General features: G+C 39.8%; 1 protein-coding gene across 6 annotated transcripts in view; it reads right to left on the bottom strand.

The window, feature by feature from the left end:
• The window catches only part of tnk2b (tyrosine kinase, non-receptor, 2b), a 254,802-nt gene that overhangs the window by 69,695 nt on the left and 171,523 nt on the right, over positions 1-13,584 (bottom strand). For 5 of the 6 annotated variants that reach the window (XM_059944274.1, XM_059944266.1, XM_059944289.1 and 2 more), the window contains exons 2-5: positions 10,643-10,820; positions 6,277-6,347; positions 1,593-1,808; positions 355-507 (exon numbers count right to left, since the gene is read on the bottom strand). In XM_059944274.1, coding sequence (XP_059800257.1) covers positions 355-507; positions 1,593-1,808; positions 6,277-6,347; positions 10,643-10,805 — 603 coding nt within the window. In that variant the 5' untranslated portion in view covers positions 10,806-10,820. The remainder of the gene's footprint in view (positions 1-354; positions 508-1,592; positions 1,809-6,276; positions 6,348-10,642; positions 10,821-13,584) is intronic. The other variant, XM_059944282.1, reaches the window with a different exon arrangement.

The raw sequence follows: 13,584 nt of genomic DNA, 5'->3' as shown, positions 1-13,584 counted from the left end.
ACAGGACTAAACTGTTTCAAATTAAATCCAACTGGTATTAATTTGGCAACGTACTCAGAGAGACCATAAATGATGAAAATGGAAACCTTACACTGCTGAACTTGCAATTCAGACACATTATCAGGATGTGTGAGTGGGAACAGAGATTGCAGCTGCTCTGCTGTTACCAGCATAGGCCTAATTCTGTCAATGCTTGCAGTGGAAAACTACAGGCATTTTGTGACAGAAGCTACACATACCACCATGACCAATGGAAATCTTTTTTAAAAAGGGCAATTGTAAAGGAAGCAAAGCAAAAATGGGGAACAAAAGAAATAATGTAACTTCTGCCTAATTTTCTAAATTGCTTCTCACCATTTTCATTGGATGGGTTAGAACTACACCATATAGACGGATAAGATTGAGATGATCCAGAAAATGCATGGCATTGACTTCTCGTATAAAATCATCTAGTGCATCGGGTTGATTTAATACATCTGTTTTCAAGCACTTCACAGCCACGTTCATCTGATAAAAAGAACAAGTTAGCTTCAATTACCATTTGCTATTTTAAGCTGCAAATCCAGAAGTGTCTAGTCTCCCTATAAACATGGAATAATAGAGCAACAACAACTAAACCCAAAGATATCACAATATAACAAAACTCATTCCCAAGACAAACTGAAAAAAAGAAATTAATTCCCACCATACTTGGGACTTCTATCTGCTTTAGATAGAAGAAGACATAGCCCACTTACACCAAAAGGTCCCCACAAGCAACTGTACTACACAAAAGGACCTGTGCTACACACAACCTTAGCTCTTCTTAAATGTCACTGAGCTACTTACCTTATTTTGATGGTGAGTTTCAACCTTGACTGGGTAAAGCTTCAAATTGTGTAAATCCATTTAGCAGTGATCATTTATAGGCCCTGATTCTGATTTTACCCATATGCAGAATTATTTCCAACTCTACGCAGTAGCAGAAGTCATTTAGTTCAGAAGTTCTCCAGTTTGTTCAGTCTTTCCTGATATAGATTACTTTTCACATCTCTATCATACAAGTTAAGCTTAGGATTTGTTAATCATGGTCACAAATCCTGAGGTTTTGCAAGGAGGGGGAGGTATAACTATGTAAGAAGACTTTAAGGGGCAAACTACTGCCACCCAGAGCTACACTTCCATCAGGTTCTCAATATTGGTCTAAATTTCCTGGGGTAGCAGTTGAAAAGAATTTTGACTGCAAGTGGATGAATAGTCTTGGATTGCAACAATCTCCATGCTAATCCCCTGGAAGCTGCATTGCGAAGTGAGGTTGGAATGAAAGAACGTTAATGAGAATAGTCCTCGGCAATAAGCTAAGATGGGAAAAGAGAACAAGAGCATGTGAGGAGAAATTTGTATGGGTCTGGAAACTTGCAGGGAAAAAGAAATTGGAGGAAAATTAAATGCAGAAACGTTAAAGATTAGGATACACATGACCTAGTAATACAATAAACAAGGTTTACATTAATAATGCAGAAAAACAATTGTATTCTGATTAGTTTCAACCACTGTTTTTTTAAAATTTCAATCTGGTTTGAAAATTCATCACTTCATAAATCCATACTTACAACTTTACCAGAAGGTGACTGCCAGTCACCCCGTCTGACTACCCCAAAGGATCCATCGCCCAGTTTCTCATGAAGTGTTAGATCTTTCTCACTAATCAAACAGGTCAGTGACTGATTTCCTTCAGGTGGCTGTGGTGGTGGAGGAGTTGGTAATTTGCGAAATGTTGTTCCTGGCTGAGGCTGGAATTCTGACTCTGGTCGCTTTCCACTAAACACCTAAAAATGTACAGTGTGAATAATGAAAAGTTCATGCTCAAGTTTAATTGTCATTCAGCAATTCATGAATACAACCAAGCGAAACAGTGTCACTCTGTGACCAAGGTGCAAAACACAGTACCAACAGCCACACACAGCAAAATACATATATAGCACATATAAGATATCAGCAAAATTACAGTTAGCCAAAAAAAAAGTCCAAGACCCTGAGTCCATGAATGTTGCAGTATACTGCAGTCAAACGCAATATTGCTTGTCTTCTGCAATTGGGGAGGGGCAGCAGTTTGGATGCTGGGCCACACCACCTCCAATGGAGTACACCAACTCTCTTCTGGGCAGCTGTAAACAGACAACACTGTAGCTTGTGGCCTAATCCTTGCTACAACCGAGGCCACACAGCTCCCCTGCAGTCCACCAATAAATCAGTAAATTGGACGTGAAGGATTCTACATCAATAAAGTCGTGATGGGATAAGAGACAAGAAAAGTACTAAGATGATCACTTGCTATTAGACTGCACGCCGCCTTCGCACACTGACTCCTCCAAGGCCTCTCTGATGCAGGCCATAGCATGATCAGCACCAAGTCCAGCTCCTGTAGTTTCTCCACTCACGAGCAACATACTGATGGGTTAGACCTGCAAGTTCTTAATGTTCAGCAGGGTCTTGTTATCATTAAAACATACATTTATAAAAGACTATAACACTTCTATTTGACCCCACAGAAACTGCTGTGATGGACCATGCTGCCATCTTACCAGAAGTGTTCCACTAAAGGATGAGGGTTCTCAAAATAAGGTAGAGGCCAGTTAAGACATAAATGAAGAAAACTTTTCACTCAGTGAGGTGAAATTTGGAACACTACACCCCAGAAAGGCTGCAGTGAACAACCAAAGAATCCAATCACTAACCACAGCCACCACTTACTCTTGCCCACAGTGGACCAGAATATGTGGATTATGGATCAGCTTTTAAAGCCACATGAGGACCCACCAACAGACAGCCCCTGAGGAAAACATTATACTCGGCTCGAGGGATTGCACTGTTACTGCACCACTGAATACTGCAGCAGGTAGTCATTAATTACTCTCAAAACAAGGTTGGGTTTATGTGTTATTCAGATTACTTGTTTGGATGAAGAGATTTCTGGATATTGGGGAAATCAAACGAAACAAAGGCACGTCAAGTGAATGATGTTGAGGAAAATCAAACTTGATCTTATTGAAAGGGAGAGCAGTCTTGAGGAGATAAATCACATACTTGGTCCTCTTTCCTTACACGATGAAGGATCTATATTTCCCTTGAATGCTATGTCTAGAACTAGTGGATCACAGTATTAAAATGGGGACTGCCTATTCAAATGACAGGAACATTTTCATCCACAAGAATATAAACCTTCGGAATTCTCAACCCACAAGGGCAGTAGTGTCTCTTCAGCTAAATTAAGATAAACTGATAAATTTTAAATACTAAGCAAATCAGAGAAGATATGACTGTGGAAAATACTGCTAAATAACAAGAACAGCCATGATCTTTTTGAATAGCAGAGCAGGCATGAGGAGTCTCATGGCCTACTCTTGTTTCTACTTGTGCTGTAATATGAATGTGCACAGAAATATTTACCAAATATAAAGCATATTTAATAATAGTAGCTTCTTTTCTCAATGTTCATTATACCAAGCATTATTGTGGAATGGCGTAGGCAGTTCAGTGTCAATAGGTGGCCTTGTTAAAATAATAGTACATTTAACAAATGGCCAATTACATTACATTTCATTTTCAACTAGTAGCTGTGGGTTCATGTGAATGGGGCACTCAACAAAGTAAAAGGGTTGTCCATTAAACTCCAAAAGCAGATTTAGAACTGAGACAAGAGAAGCTTCTCCATTGGAAGATTATAATTACAAAATACAAGGATTGCAGCTGTATAAAACTTTATTCAAGACCACACTTGAAGTACTACATGCAGTTCTGGTTGCTCCATTATAGAAGGAATGTGGGGACTATGGAGAGGATGCATAACAGGTTTCCCAGGATGCTGCCTGGGTTAGAGGATATAAGCTATACAAGGAAGTTGGACAAAATCGGGCTTTTCTTCCTAGAGCATCAGAGGCTGAGTGGAGAATTGGTAGAGGTTTTTAAAAGTTATGAAGCATAGATAGCATAGCAGTTAAAATAGTTTACCCAGGGTAGAAATGTTTAACACCAGAGAACATGCTTTTAATGTTCGAGGGGTCACATTTAAAAGTGACATGAAAGATAAGTAGTTTTTTTATATAAAATGTAGACAGTGGTAGGTGCCTAGAATGAGTTACATGGAGCAATAGTGGAAGATGTCAGTTTGGTAGAGATTAAGAGACCCTTTCATTGGCACATGAATATGAAGGGAATGGAGGGATATGGATAAATCACAGGAGGAGGACAGTTACAATAAGTTGGGATCAAGACTGGCATTACATTGCAGCCAAATGGCCTATCAAGTTCTGCACTACCCTATGTTGTTTATTACACAACTGACTTGCAGAATAGGCAGTTATGCTGAAAAAAGGCAAAATTCAACATCACAGGCAGGTGAAGGCAACAGGACTGAAAGGAAATAGGAACAAGGTGATTCAATGTGAAGAGAGCTACTTGTTCACATTGATAGTTAAAGCTGATGTAATCTGCAGGGCCCAAACAGAACTCCGTTGTCTACTTGGGAGTCATTTAGGCTGTTGACTCATCATACAGTAAAATACTGTAGATAATCTTAAACAGAAGAAAATGGATAAGATTCAGCTTTGCCAAGGGCATAAAATAGCTGGCAGTGGATTGGTTGTCAGTTTATACACCACCTTATTTTCCAAGCCACAGACATTAATGAAACATTGAGTCAGACAGGATATATAACAGGGTGGCTGCCACCTGCTATGCAAATCCTGCCAAGGTTAATTTTATCCCCATTCAGACTATCTGCTCTTCATACTTTTAAAAGCATGCTAACACCCACCACATAGCAAAGTTTTTATCCCAATTATCAATGAATAATTAAAAACTGCTCTACATTGCTTTTTTGATAATTATCTCTTTATATTTTAACACTATCACTGAATGGCAATGCCTATGGAAAGGAAGCAAAATCAAAATGAATTTTCTTAGTTAAATATTTAAGAGCGCAGAGGATTCTGACTCTTCTTTAACAACTATATTATTACTTTCAGAAAGTGAAGAGTTACTTGACCTTATTTCATCTGCAATATCAAGCTGGAAGGTTACTCAGCTTCAAATGAAAATAACTGTGCTAGCAACTCACTGCAACCAAGAGTTATCAAAAAAGGTCAAACACATTAAACCCATCTATTCCAAACACTGAAAGGGTAACAATTCCATTCTAATGAAGCTCAGCTAACTATTAATTGACTATAGTTACAAACAGGTGGATCAAGAGATTTAGTCCGGTCACAGGAAAAGACTACTTGTTAAAAATAATGATGGCTGTAAATAGGTGGCATCTTCATTTACATTCATTCTCTATCAAGAATTTCTGAAACTTCCATTCACCCTGAATGATAAAAGCAAGTGTTGATTTCATCACGGAGAGGCTGTGATTTGTTGATTGATTGGTACCAGGACCGAGAGTTGCTGATTATGCTATCTGTCACTGCTACCAAAAATGGCAATATACAGTTGTAATTTTAGAAGATACTTAATCCTGGATTTCCTGTTTGTTTGTAACCTTGGCACAGAAACAGATGGAGACAGATATTAACTAAAGGTCCATGGAAATTCTGGGCCAAGCACAATATAACAAGAAAGCAATACAATCCAGGAAATAACAGCTGATAATAGTTAAGTACAAAGCACAAACAACTCATACAAACTGGAGTTCACTTTCATCAACTCCAAAATATTATGCAGTTTTTTTAAAAAAACAAACCAACTGGGTAATTATATTCAAATAGAGTGCAATGCTTCAGAGAACAGCTCACAAACGAACAACTGCATTCATAAAGTTCAGTAACTATATACAGAGTTAGAGATTTCACCAACATTTTATAATCTGCACCTAAAATAAATGAGCAAATAAAAGGATACAAAAGGAAATCTTATTTTCAGCCAAATCTTAATACTATTGGAAAAGCAAAAGCGTTAACTCGTCTTCAATCTACACATATTAAGATGAGTTTTTGATAATCCAAAACAATGTCAGAGACTGCAAAACTGGCATCTAAATCTGACTTGCTTTCATACTAAACAAAAAGACAATTATATTTTTGGAAAGAAGATAGAACTTGGATCACAAAAAGAGAAAATGTGCAGATGCCAGAAATCAAAGCAGTACACACAAAATGCTAGAGGAACTCAGCTGGCCAGGAAGCATTGATGGAAAAGAGTAAACAGTAAATGTTTTGGGTCGAGACCCTTCATCAGGACTTGGAACTCATTTTATAGTGTATGGAACAATCATACACATCAACATCACAGATGTACCTTGCTCATCCAGGATTTGCGCTTGCAAATGGCCCGCCTTCGTTTTACAGCTTCCCATAGTCGCCTCTGGCCTACGGACACACAAAAATGTTAATAACCCATAACACTTCAATAAAAGCCACACAATGATCATTGGTAAAATAAACACAGGCACAAATTGTTAAAATTGTCAATCCACCTGCCTAGATTTGATGGTAATAACGAACTTGTGTTTAACAACAGACTTCAAAGTAAGCATTTGGCTACTTAAATTATTGTCCCTGTGGATGACTGTCATATTTTATTCTCACTAGAAGAGATTTTTTAATCTTTTCTCTTAGCATCCTTTGCACATTGTATTCCCCCCCCCCATCCCCATGCCTCTGAACTTCCCTGTTTATGACCCATTCCTTCACTTTTGTCATCATCTGAGATGCATTGATCAAGGTGGTAGTCAGTAAGTGCAATACTGTGTAGCATGATAGTTAGACCAGTAGCTCGTGCAACATCAATGGATGAAAAAGAGGAGGAGAGAGACTGATAGCTGAGGTGGTGGTGCAAATGTTTCTGGTTTAAGTTGGCACTGGTGAAGCACAGCAATGACTTCCGGGTGGCAAATAAAACCAAAAATTACTGCATTCATCACTTTTTCTTGGATACAATCACTGCAATCAAGAGCCTGTGACTTCTCTTTCGGATCTGAACTTTGAACTGCCTGTATGACCTTGGATCTGCCACGATGGAATGGCGGAGCAGACTCAATGGGCTAAATGGCCTAATTCTGCTCCTGTGTCTTATGCTTTTTCCAAACGTTCCCTTCCTGTTATGTTTACCTCATTCACACCACACAGAACAATTTCTAGAAGAACTCAATTTACATTACAAACTAGGTCTTGCATTGCAAATAACTGAGGTGCTGGAGGTGTTAAATGTACAACAGAATTCATTTTCTAATTATATTATAAGATGAAGTATCAAATACTCATCTAGCCCAAATCTTAAGAAGATACCAGTGAGTAAGATATGGAGTCAAAGTGAATTCTGATTGTGCAACTGAAACAACATGGAAAATAACAATTCACAGCAACAGTGCAGCTGACCATTACCTTCCAACTGGATCAGAACATGCCCATATTTTTGTTGTCTTCACCTACACATGAATGTAATTTGAACAAAGCTTGTAATGCAGGAAGCTGTGCAGTTGCTCCAATAGACAATCAAAGGATTTTGAAAGCATCTGCCATATTTGGACCAATTATATTTTCTGTACAAGTATCTCCAAAATATTTTACTTCTTCCTCACAATCATTTTTCACAAAGCTCTTGCCCTGATCAAATACATTTCCCACACCCCTGCTCTCAACCCCTCCCTTCCTGATGAGCGCTTTGATCTAAACCAATAGTTGTGGGATCACTGAGTTCCATCTATTGCTTGCTGTTATTCTGCAGGTAACATGATGTGGCAACTTCACCAAATTGACATCTCATTTCTAGATATGCCGCGTGTTGTTCCTGGAATGGCTTGCACTCCCCATCATCTGGATTAATTATTAAAATGGTAGGAGACCTACTGCATATTCAACAGGAAGTTACAGATACGCACCTCACCATATCCATGAGCTGCAGTCTCAAATCAACAGTGACAGCATATCTAGGCCCAGTTTCTATTGCACTGCTCCTGGAAAAGATTCATGTTTTTGGCCCTTCTTTCTCATCAGGACATAAACCCAAGTTAATCTAATTTTCACAACTCCAGGTATAAAAAAAGAAAACCAGTTCAGAGGGGATTACTAAATTATTTTTAGAAGATTACTCTCACTATTGAGTAAGCAAACAGAGCTTTTGGATAAATTATCTTTTATACACTCTCAACAGATGTTTATCTGGACAGTGAGCACATTCACGGTGCATAGATATTTAACAACCGAACTTGCAGAATAATTATCACAACAAAATAGACAAGAAGTCCATACAGTGGGAACCCTTTGGATAATTCATTATACACAAAAGGTTCAAAATATTCTAAAATATGCTCACAAATAGGTGCTTCCTTATCATCTGGTTTCCAAACACTATAGATTATTTAGAGATACAGTATGGTAACAGGTCATTCTGACCCAGCGAGCCTATGCTGTCCAAATACACCCACGTGACCAATTTACCGACTAAGTTTACTGTCTGCACGTCTTTGGAACCAAGAAGGAAACTGGAGCATTCAGAGGTCTACGTGGTCATAGGGAGAACATACAAACTGCTTACAGACAGCAACGGAATTGAACCCAGGTCACTGGCGCTATAATTGCATTATGCTAACCGTTGTGCTAACGTGTTGCCTCTAATAGCCACATAGCATGTAAATAGCGTCTGGCACAACTCACATGCTCAGATTTACTTTCACATCAATCAACTTAATTCTGTCAGTCTTTTATGTTATCACCAAATGTGAAGGTCATCTACTGCAGAAACGCTAATGCTAATTATCTGTCATGACAAAAATACCAAAACCCGTACATCAGCCTGGAAAAGATTCTGTATAGGAAATGAATGCTTTTGCTGTATCATATTTGGGTAGCAGCAGATGAATGGCATTATCTCATTTTATTAAATGGGTTTAATTTCAAGCTTTTTAAAATAATGAAAGCAAGATTGCATTTTAATGTCTGAGCTGTCCATATAGGTAGATCCAACTTCTCCTGATGACTCAGTTAATTTATTGTGCAACAATGTCAAAAGATTCCATGTTGATTCACAACTCTATGCTATTACATTTGACTTGGGATGGAAAGAAGCAAACAATATTCCTTGGAGAATGCTTCTTCTTGTGCAAGAAAGCCTCAGCTCCCAAAGCCTCTCAAGAAATCCTTTCTCCCAACACCTTCCCAGATCCTCACTCCTTGATGTTGATCATTATCTTGCTTCCTCTACGTATCACATCACTACTTCTGGCTTTGACATGTACACATACATTTAGTGCCATGGATTCTTTATGGCAGTATTTGGTAAGAAAATTTCCAGACCATAAGGCTCAGGAAATTACAAGTACTGTAGTGGTCAACCACAGAGTGAACAAAATCAGGGATAAGCAAGGAGGTCGAATCAGAGATCTTTCAGGATTGTAGGACTGTAAGATGTTTCCAAGTCTGGGAATGAAACGTGTAAGAGGCAACAAGTGGGTCACACAGGTTTGGAACTGCAGACGCAGCTTCAGTGACCAGGGTCAAACCTGTCCTAGAGTGGTGCCTGCACAGAATCAGCACATCATCTCTGTGTGGGTTTTCCTTAAGTACTTTGCTTTCCTTCAAAAACCCAAAGATGTGTTAGTTGGTAGATTTATTAGCCATTATAAAGTTCAAAGTAAATTTATTATCAAAGTACATATATGTGTCATCTTATAAAACCCTGAGATTCATTTCTATGCAGACATAGACAATAAATCCAATAACTATAATATAATCAATGAACGACCGCACCACAGGGTAGACAACCAGAGTGCAAAAGACAACAAACTGTGCAAATACAAAGAGAATTTTAAAAAATAATAAATAAATAAGCAACAAGTAGAGAACATTTATGGATTGAAAGTGAATCCATAAGTTGTGGGAACATATCAGTAATGGGGCAAATGAAGCTGAGTGGTTAACCCCTCTGATTCAAGAGCCTGATGGTTGAGGGGTGATAACTGTTCCTGAGCCTGGTGGTAAGAGTTGGACAGCTCTTGTACCTTCTTCGTGATGGCAGAAGCAAGAAGAGATCATTACGTTTTTGGTGGGGGGATCTCTCATGATTGATGCTGCTTTCCTGTGACAACGCTCCATGTGGATGTGCTCAAAGGTGGGGAGGGCTTTACCCATGATGGACTGGGCTGTATTCACTACTTTTTGTAGGATTTTCATTCAAGGTCATTGGTGTTTCCATAGCAGGCTGTAATGCAGCCAGTCAATATACTCTCCACTTCACATCTACAGAAATTTATAGAAATTGCCTCTAGTGCATAGATGAGAGATACAATCTGGGTAAATTGGATGGAGTCCCACTTCAGTAAGTTAAAGGAAATATTAGTGAATGAACAGCAGTGTTTTGAATGAGACATGCCCAGCTAGTAGAGTACTGGAACTGTCAACTGGGACATATTAAAGCTACTTAAATGGAAACAGATAGTATAACTGGTGGAGTGGATTTTAGGTCTGATGTACCTGACAGCATCAAAAATGTATTTCATACTAACTCATTCTACATTTTTCAAATATTTATGCAAAATGTTCCACTGATAGTGAATTGTGCGGATACTGTTTCTTTTTTTAAAAAAAAACTTTCAACATTTATACACATTTCTGAGCTACTTTTGTATTGGTAACGTTCTAAAGTCAATGAAAAGCCAGTTCCTTACCAGGACGGCCCATTCCAATTTTTTCAAGATCCTCATTTTTCACATAGTCAAAGTGAGAGAGCCGAGTAACATTGAGATCATCACGGATGCGAAGGAAATACTGTTGCAACTGCACCTCTGTGAGGAGTTCAAGAAGCCACTCTGTTCCCTCATCCGACTGCATGCTCCCACTGAGCTTCTGGAAGAGAGGCACAAACACATCAGATTACTGGCTAGAAATACAATGTGACACAGAGGAAAATGTAGGATCATGCCCGCAAAAAAATGTTTTACTCAATGAAAAATGTATTGCAATAAATATGGAATCTGGATACTTAATTTGTAAACTGTATTACAAATGCGAACAAGGGACGAATGCTGCAAGGCACTCTTGTCATACAAATGTGTCATGCCTATTGCATTGCTGGATAGCTTTGAAAGACTGTTGGAACTGGTTTTTACAATGGCATTAGCACTGATAAGACTGATTAGAATACCCTGAAGCAATTTACCTCAGCAGTGTAACTCCCTTAAATGGTAAGGGAAATCAATACTTCTCCAAAAAATGGAGTTTCCAATTCCACACTCCAGCACCCCCCCCCCCCAAGCACAGAAAACAACATCCATCATCAAAGATCCCAGCATCTGAACATATCATCACTTCAGTTATCAACAGGCAGAAGGTACCAAAAAAACACCAGACTCAAGAACAACTATTTCACTTCAGCCATTCAGTTTGTGAATCAACTAGCAAAATCCAAATCACTACAGCTTAGCAATACTCTGAACACTTTGCACTAAATTGGATGTTTTTGCTGTAATTCAATAGGTTTCAATAAGTACATTTAATAGAAACATAGAAAACCTACAGCATGATACTGGCCCTTTGGCCCACAAAGCTGTGCCGAACATGTCCTTACCTTAGAAACTACCTGGGGTGACCCAAAGCCCTCTATTTTTCTAAGCTCCATGTACCTATCCAAGAGTCTCTTAAAAGACCCTACCGTATCCACCTCCACCACCGTCACCAGCAGCCCATTCCATGCACTCACCACTCTCTGTGTAAAAAACTTACCCCGACATCTCCCCTGTACCTACTCCCAAGCACCTTAAAACTGTGCCCTCTCATGTTAGCCATTTCAGCCCTGGGAAAAAGCCTCTAATTCACACGATCAATGCCTCTCATTATCTTATACACCTTTATCAGGTCACCTCTCATCCTCCGTCACTCCATGGAGAAAAGGCCAAGTTCAGGCAACCTATTTTCATAAGGCATGCTCCCCAATCCAAGCAACATCCTTGTAAATCTCCTCTGCACCCTTTTTGTGGTTTCCACATCCTTCCTGTAGTGATGTGACCAGAACTGAGCACAGTACTCCAAGTGGGGTCTGACCAGGGTCCTATATAGCTGTAACAATGTTAGAGGATATACAATATACATCCTGAAATTCTTTTTCTTCGCAAACACCCATGAAAACAGAAGAGTGTCCCAAAGAATGAATGACAGTTAAAAGTTGGAACCCCAAAGCCCCCCCTCCCAGCTCTCCCCTTCCACGCACTAGCAGCAGCAAGGCTACGACTGCCACCACCCCCTCCAGCAAAAAAAGCATCAGCAGCCTCCAAGCACTCAAGCGTGCAGCAAGCATCAATAAAGACGCAGTACCCCAAAAACTACTCGTTCACCTGGTAATTCGACATACCACATGCTTGCTAGTTCCCTGAATGATGTGTCCCTGTTTCACAATGAGATGGGAGACATAACAAACAACTCACTGATTTATAAGGTCTGGTGCATCAGTTTTTCTGAGCTCTGCACCCAGAGAGTTGGCACCAGAAAGGCGTAGCTCTCTGGACACACAACCCCTGGCAGCTAACGCAGTTTTCCCGATGTTCCATGCTCTCCCATGATGCTTCAGTCAGGGGCACCAGCCTAGAATCAGCGTGTCTCCGGAGCAATGAAAATGTGGAACCGTGAAGGCGCACTCGCCTTCCAGGCTACATCCTTGAGATGCCAAAAAGTGATCAGTTGTAAGGCCCCGACAGCAGGTCCTGATTGTGTTTTATTATTTAATTATTAATGTTAAATGCATATTTTTTCCTTGTGAATGAGACTTATATGAAACTGCTGCAATTAAGTTTTCATTGTACCTGTGCATATGACATCAAACTTAACTTTGGTCACTTCACACAGGCTGTGGAACTTACCATGAACATACAGTAATAAACATTAAAATATACATTAATAAACCAGCATCTGTGCCTTGTAGTATTATTGCTTTCCTCCTTTATCTTATGCTTACAAAGGTGCATTACAAATGACAGATTTCTTCCTTAGAAGAAAAGGGAGACTGCAGATGCTGGAATCTGGAACAAAAAGCAGAATGCTGGAGGAATTCAACAGGTTAAGCAGCATCTGTGGAAGCAAAAGATGTAAGCCAATCTTTTGGGTGAAGATCCTGCATGAGGACTAGGAAGGGGAGGAGGGAAGAGAAGAGAGCGGTAGTGATAGGGGATTCTATAGTCAGGGGGGGGCAAGATAGGAGATTTTGTGGGGAAGATCCGGAGTCTCAGATGGTATGTTGCCTCCCTGGTGCCAGGGTCCGGGACATTTCAGATTGGGTGCAGGTCATTCTCGAGGGGGAGGGCAAGAACCCAGATGTTGTGGTCCATGTAGGGACCAATGACGTGGGTAGGATGAGTGAGGGGGTCCTACGTAATGAGTTCAGGGAGTTAGGTGCGAAGCTGAAGGGCAGGACCTCCAGGGTAACAATCTCAGGATTGCTACCTGTGCCATGTGCGAGTGAGGCAAGGAACAGAAGGATTATACAGATTAATACGTGGCTGAGAGGATGGTGCAGGAGGGAGGGCTTCAGGTTTTTAGATAATTGGGCTTTGTTCCAGGGAAGGTGAGATCTGTTCCGACAGGACGGTTTACACCTGAACTGGAGCAGTACTAACATTCT

This window comes from Hypanus sabinus, chromosome 2 (genome assembly GCF_030144855.1).
Source record: "Hypanus sabinus isolate sHypSab1 chromosome 2, sHypSab1.hap1, whole genome shotgun sequence".
Classification (NCBI taxonomy): Eukaryota; Metazoa; Chordata; class Chondrichthyes; order Myliobatiformes; family Dasyatidae; genus Hypanus; species Hypanus sabinus.
The sequence above is the reverse complement of the archived record's forward strand: the minus strand, read 5'-3'. Positions and strand labels throughout refer to the sequence as shown.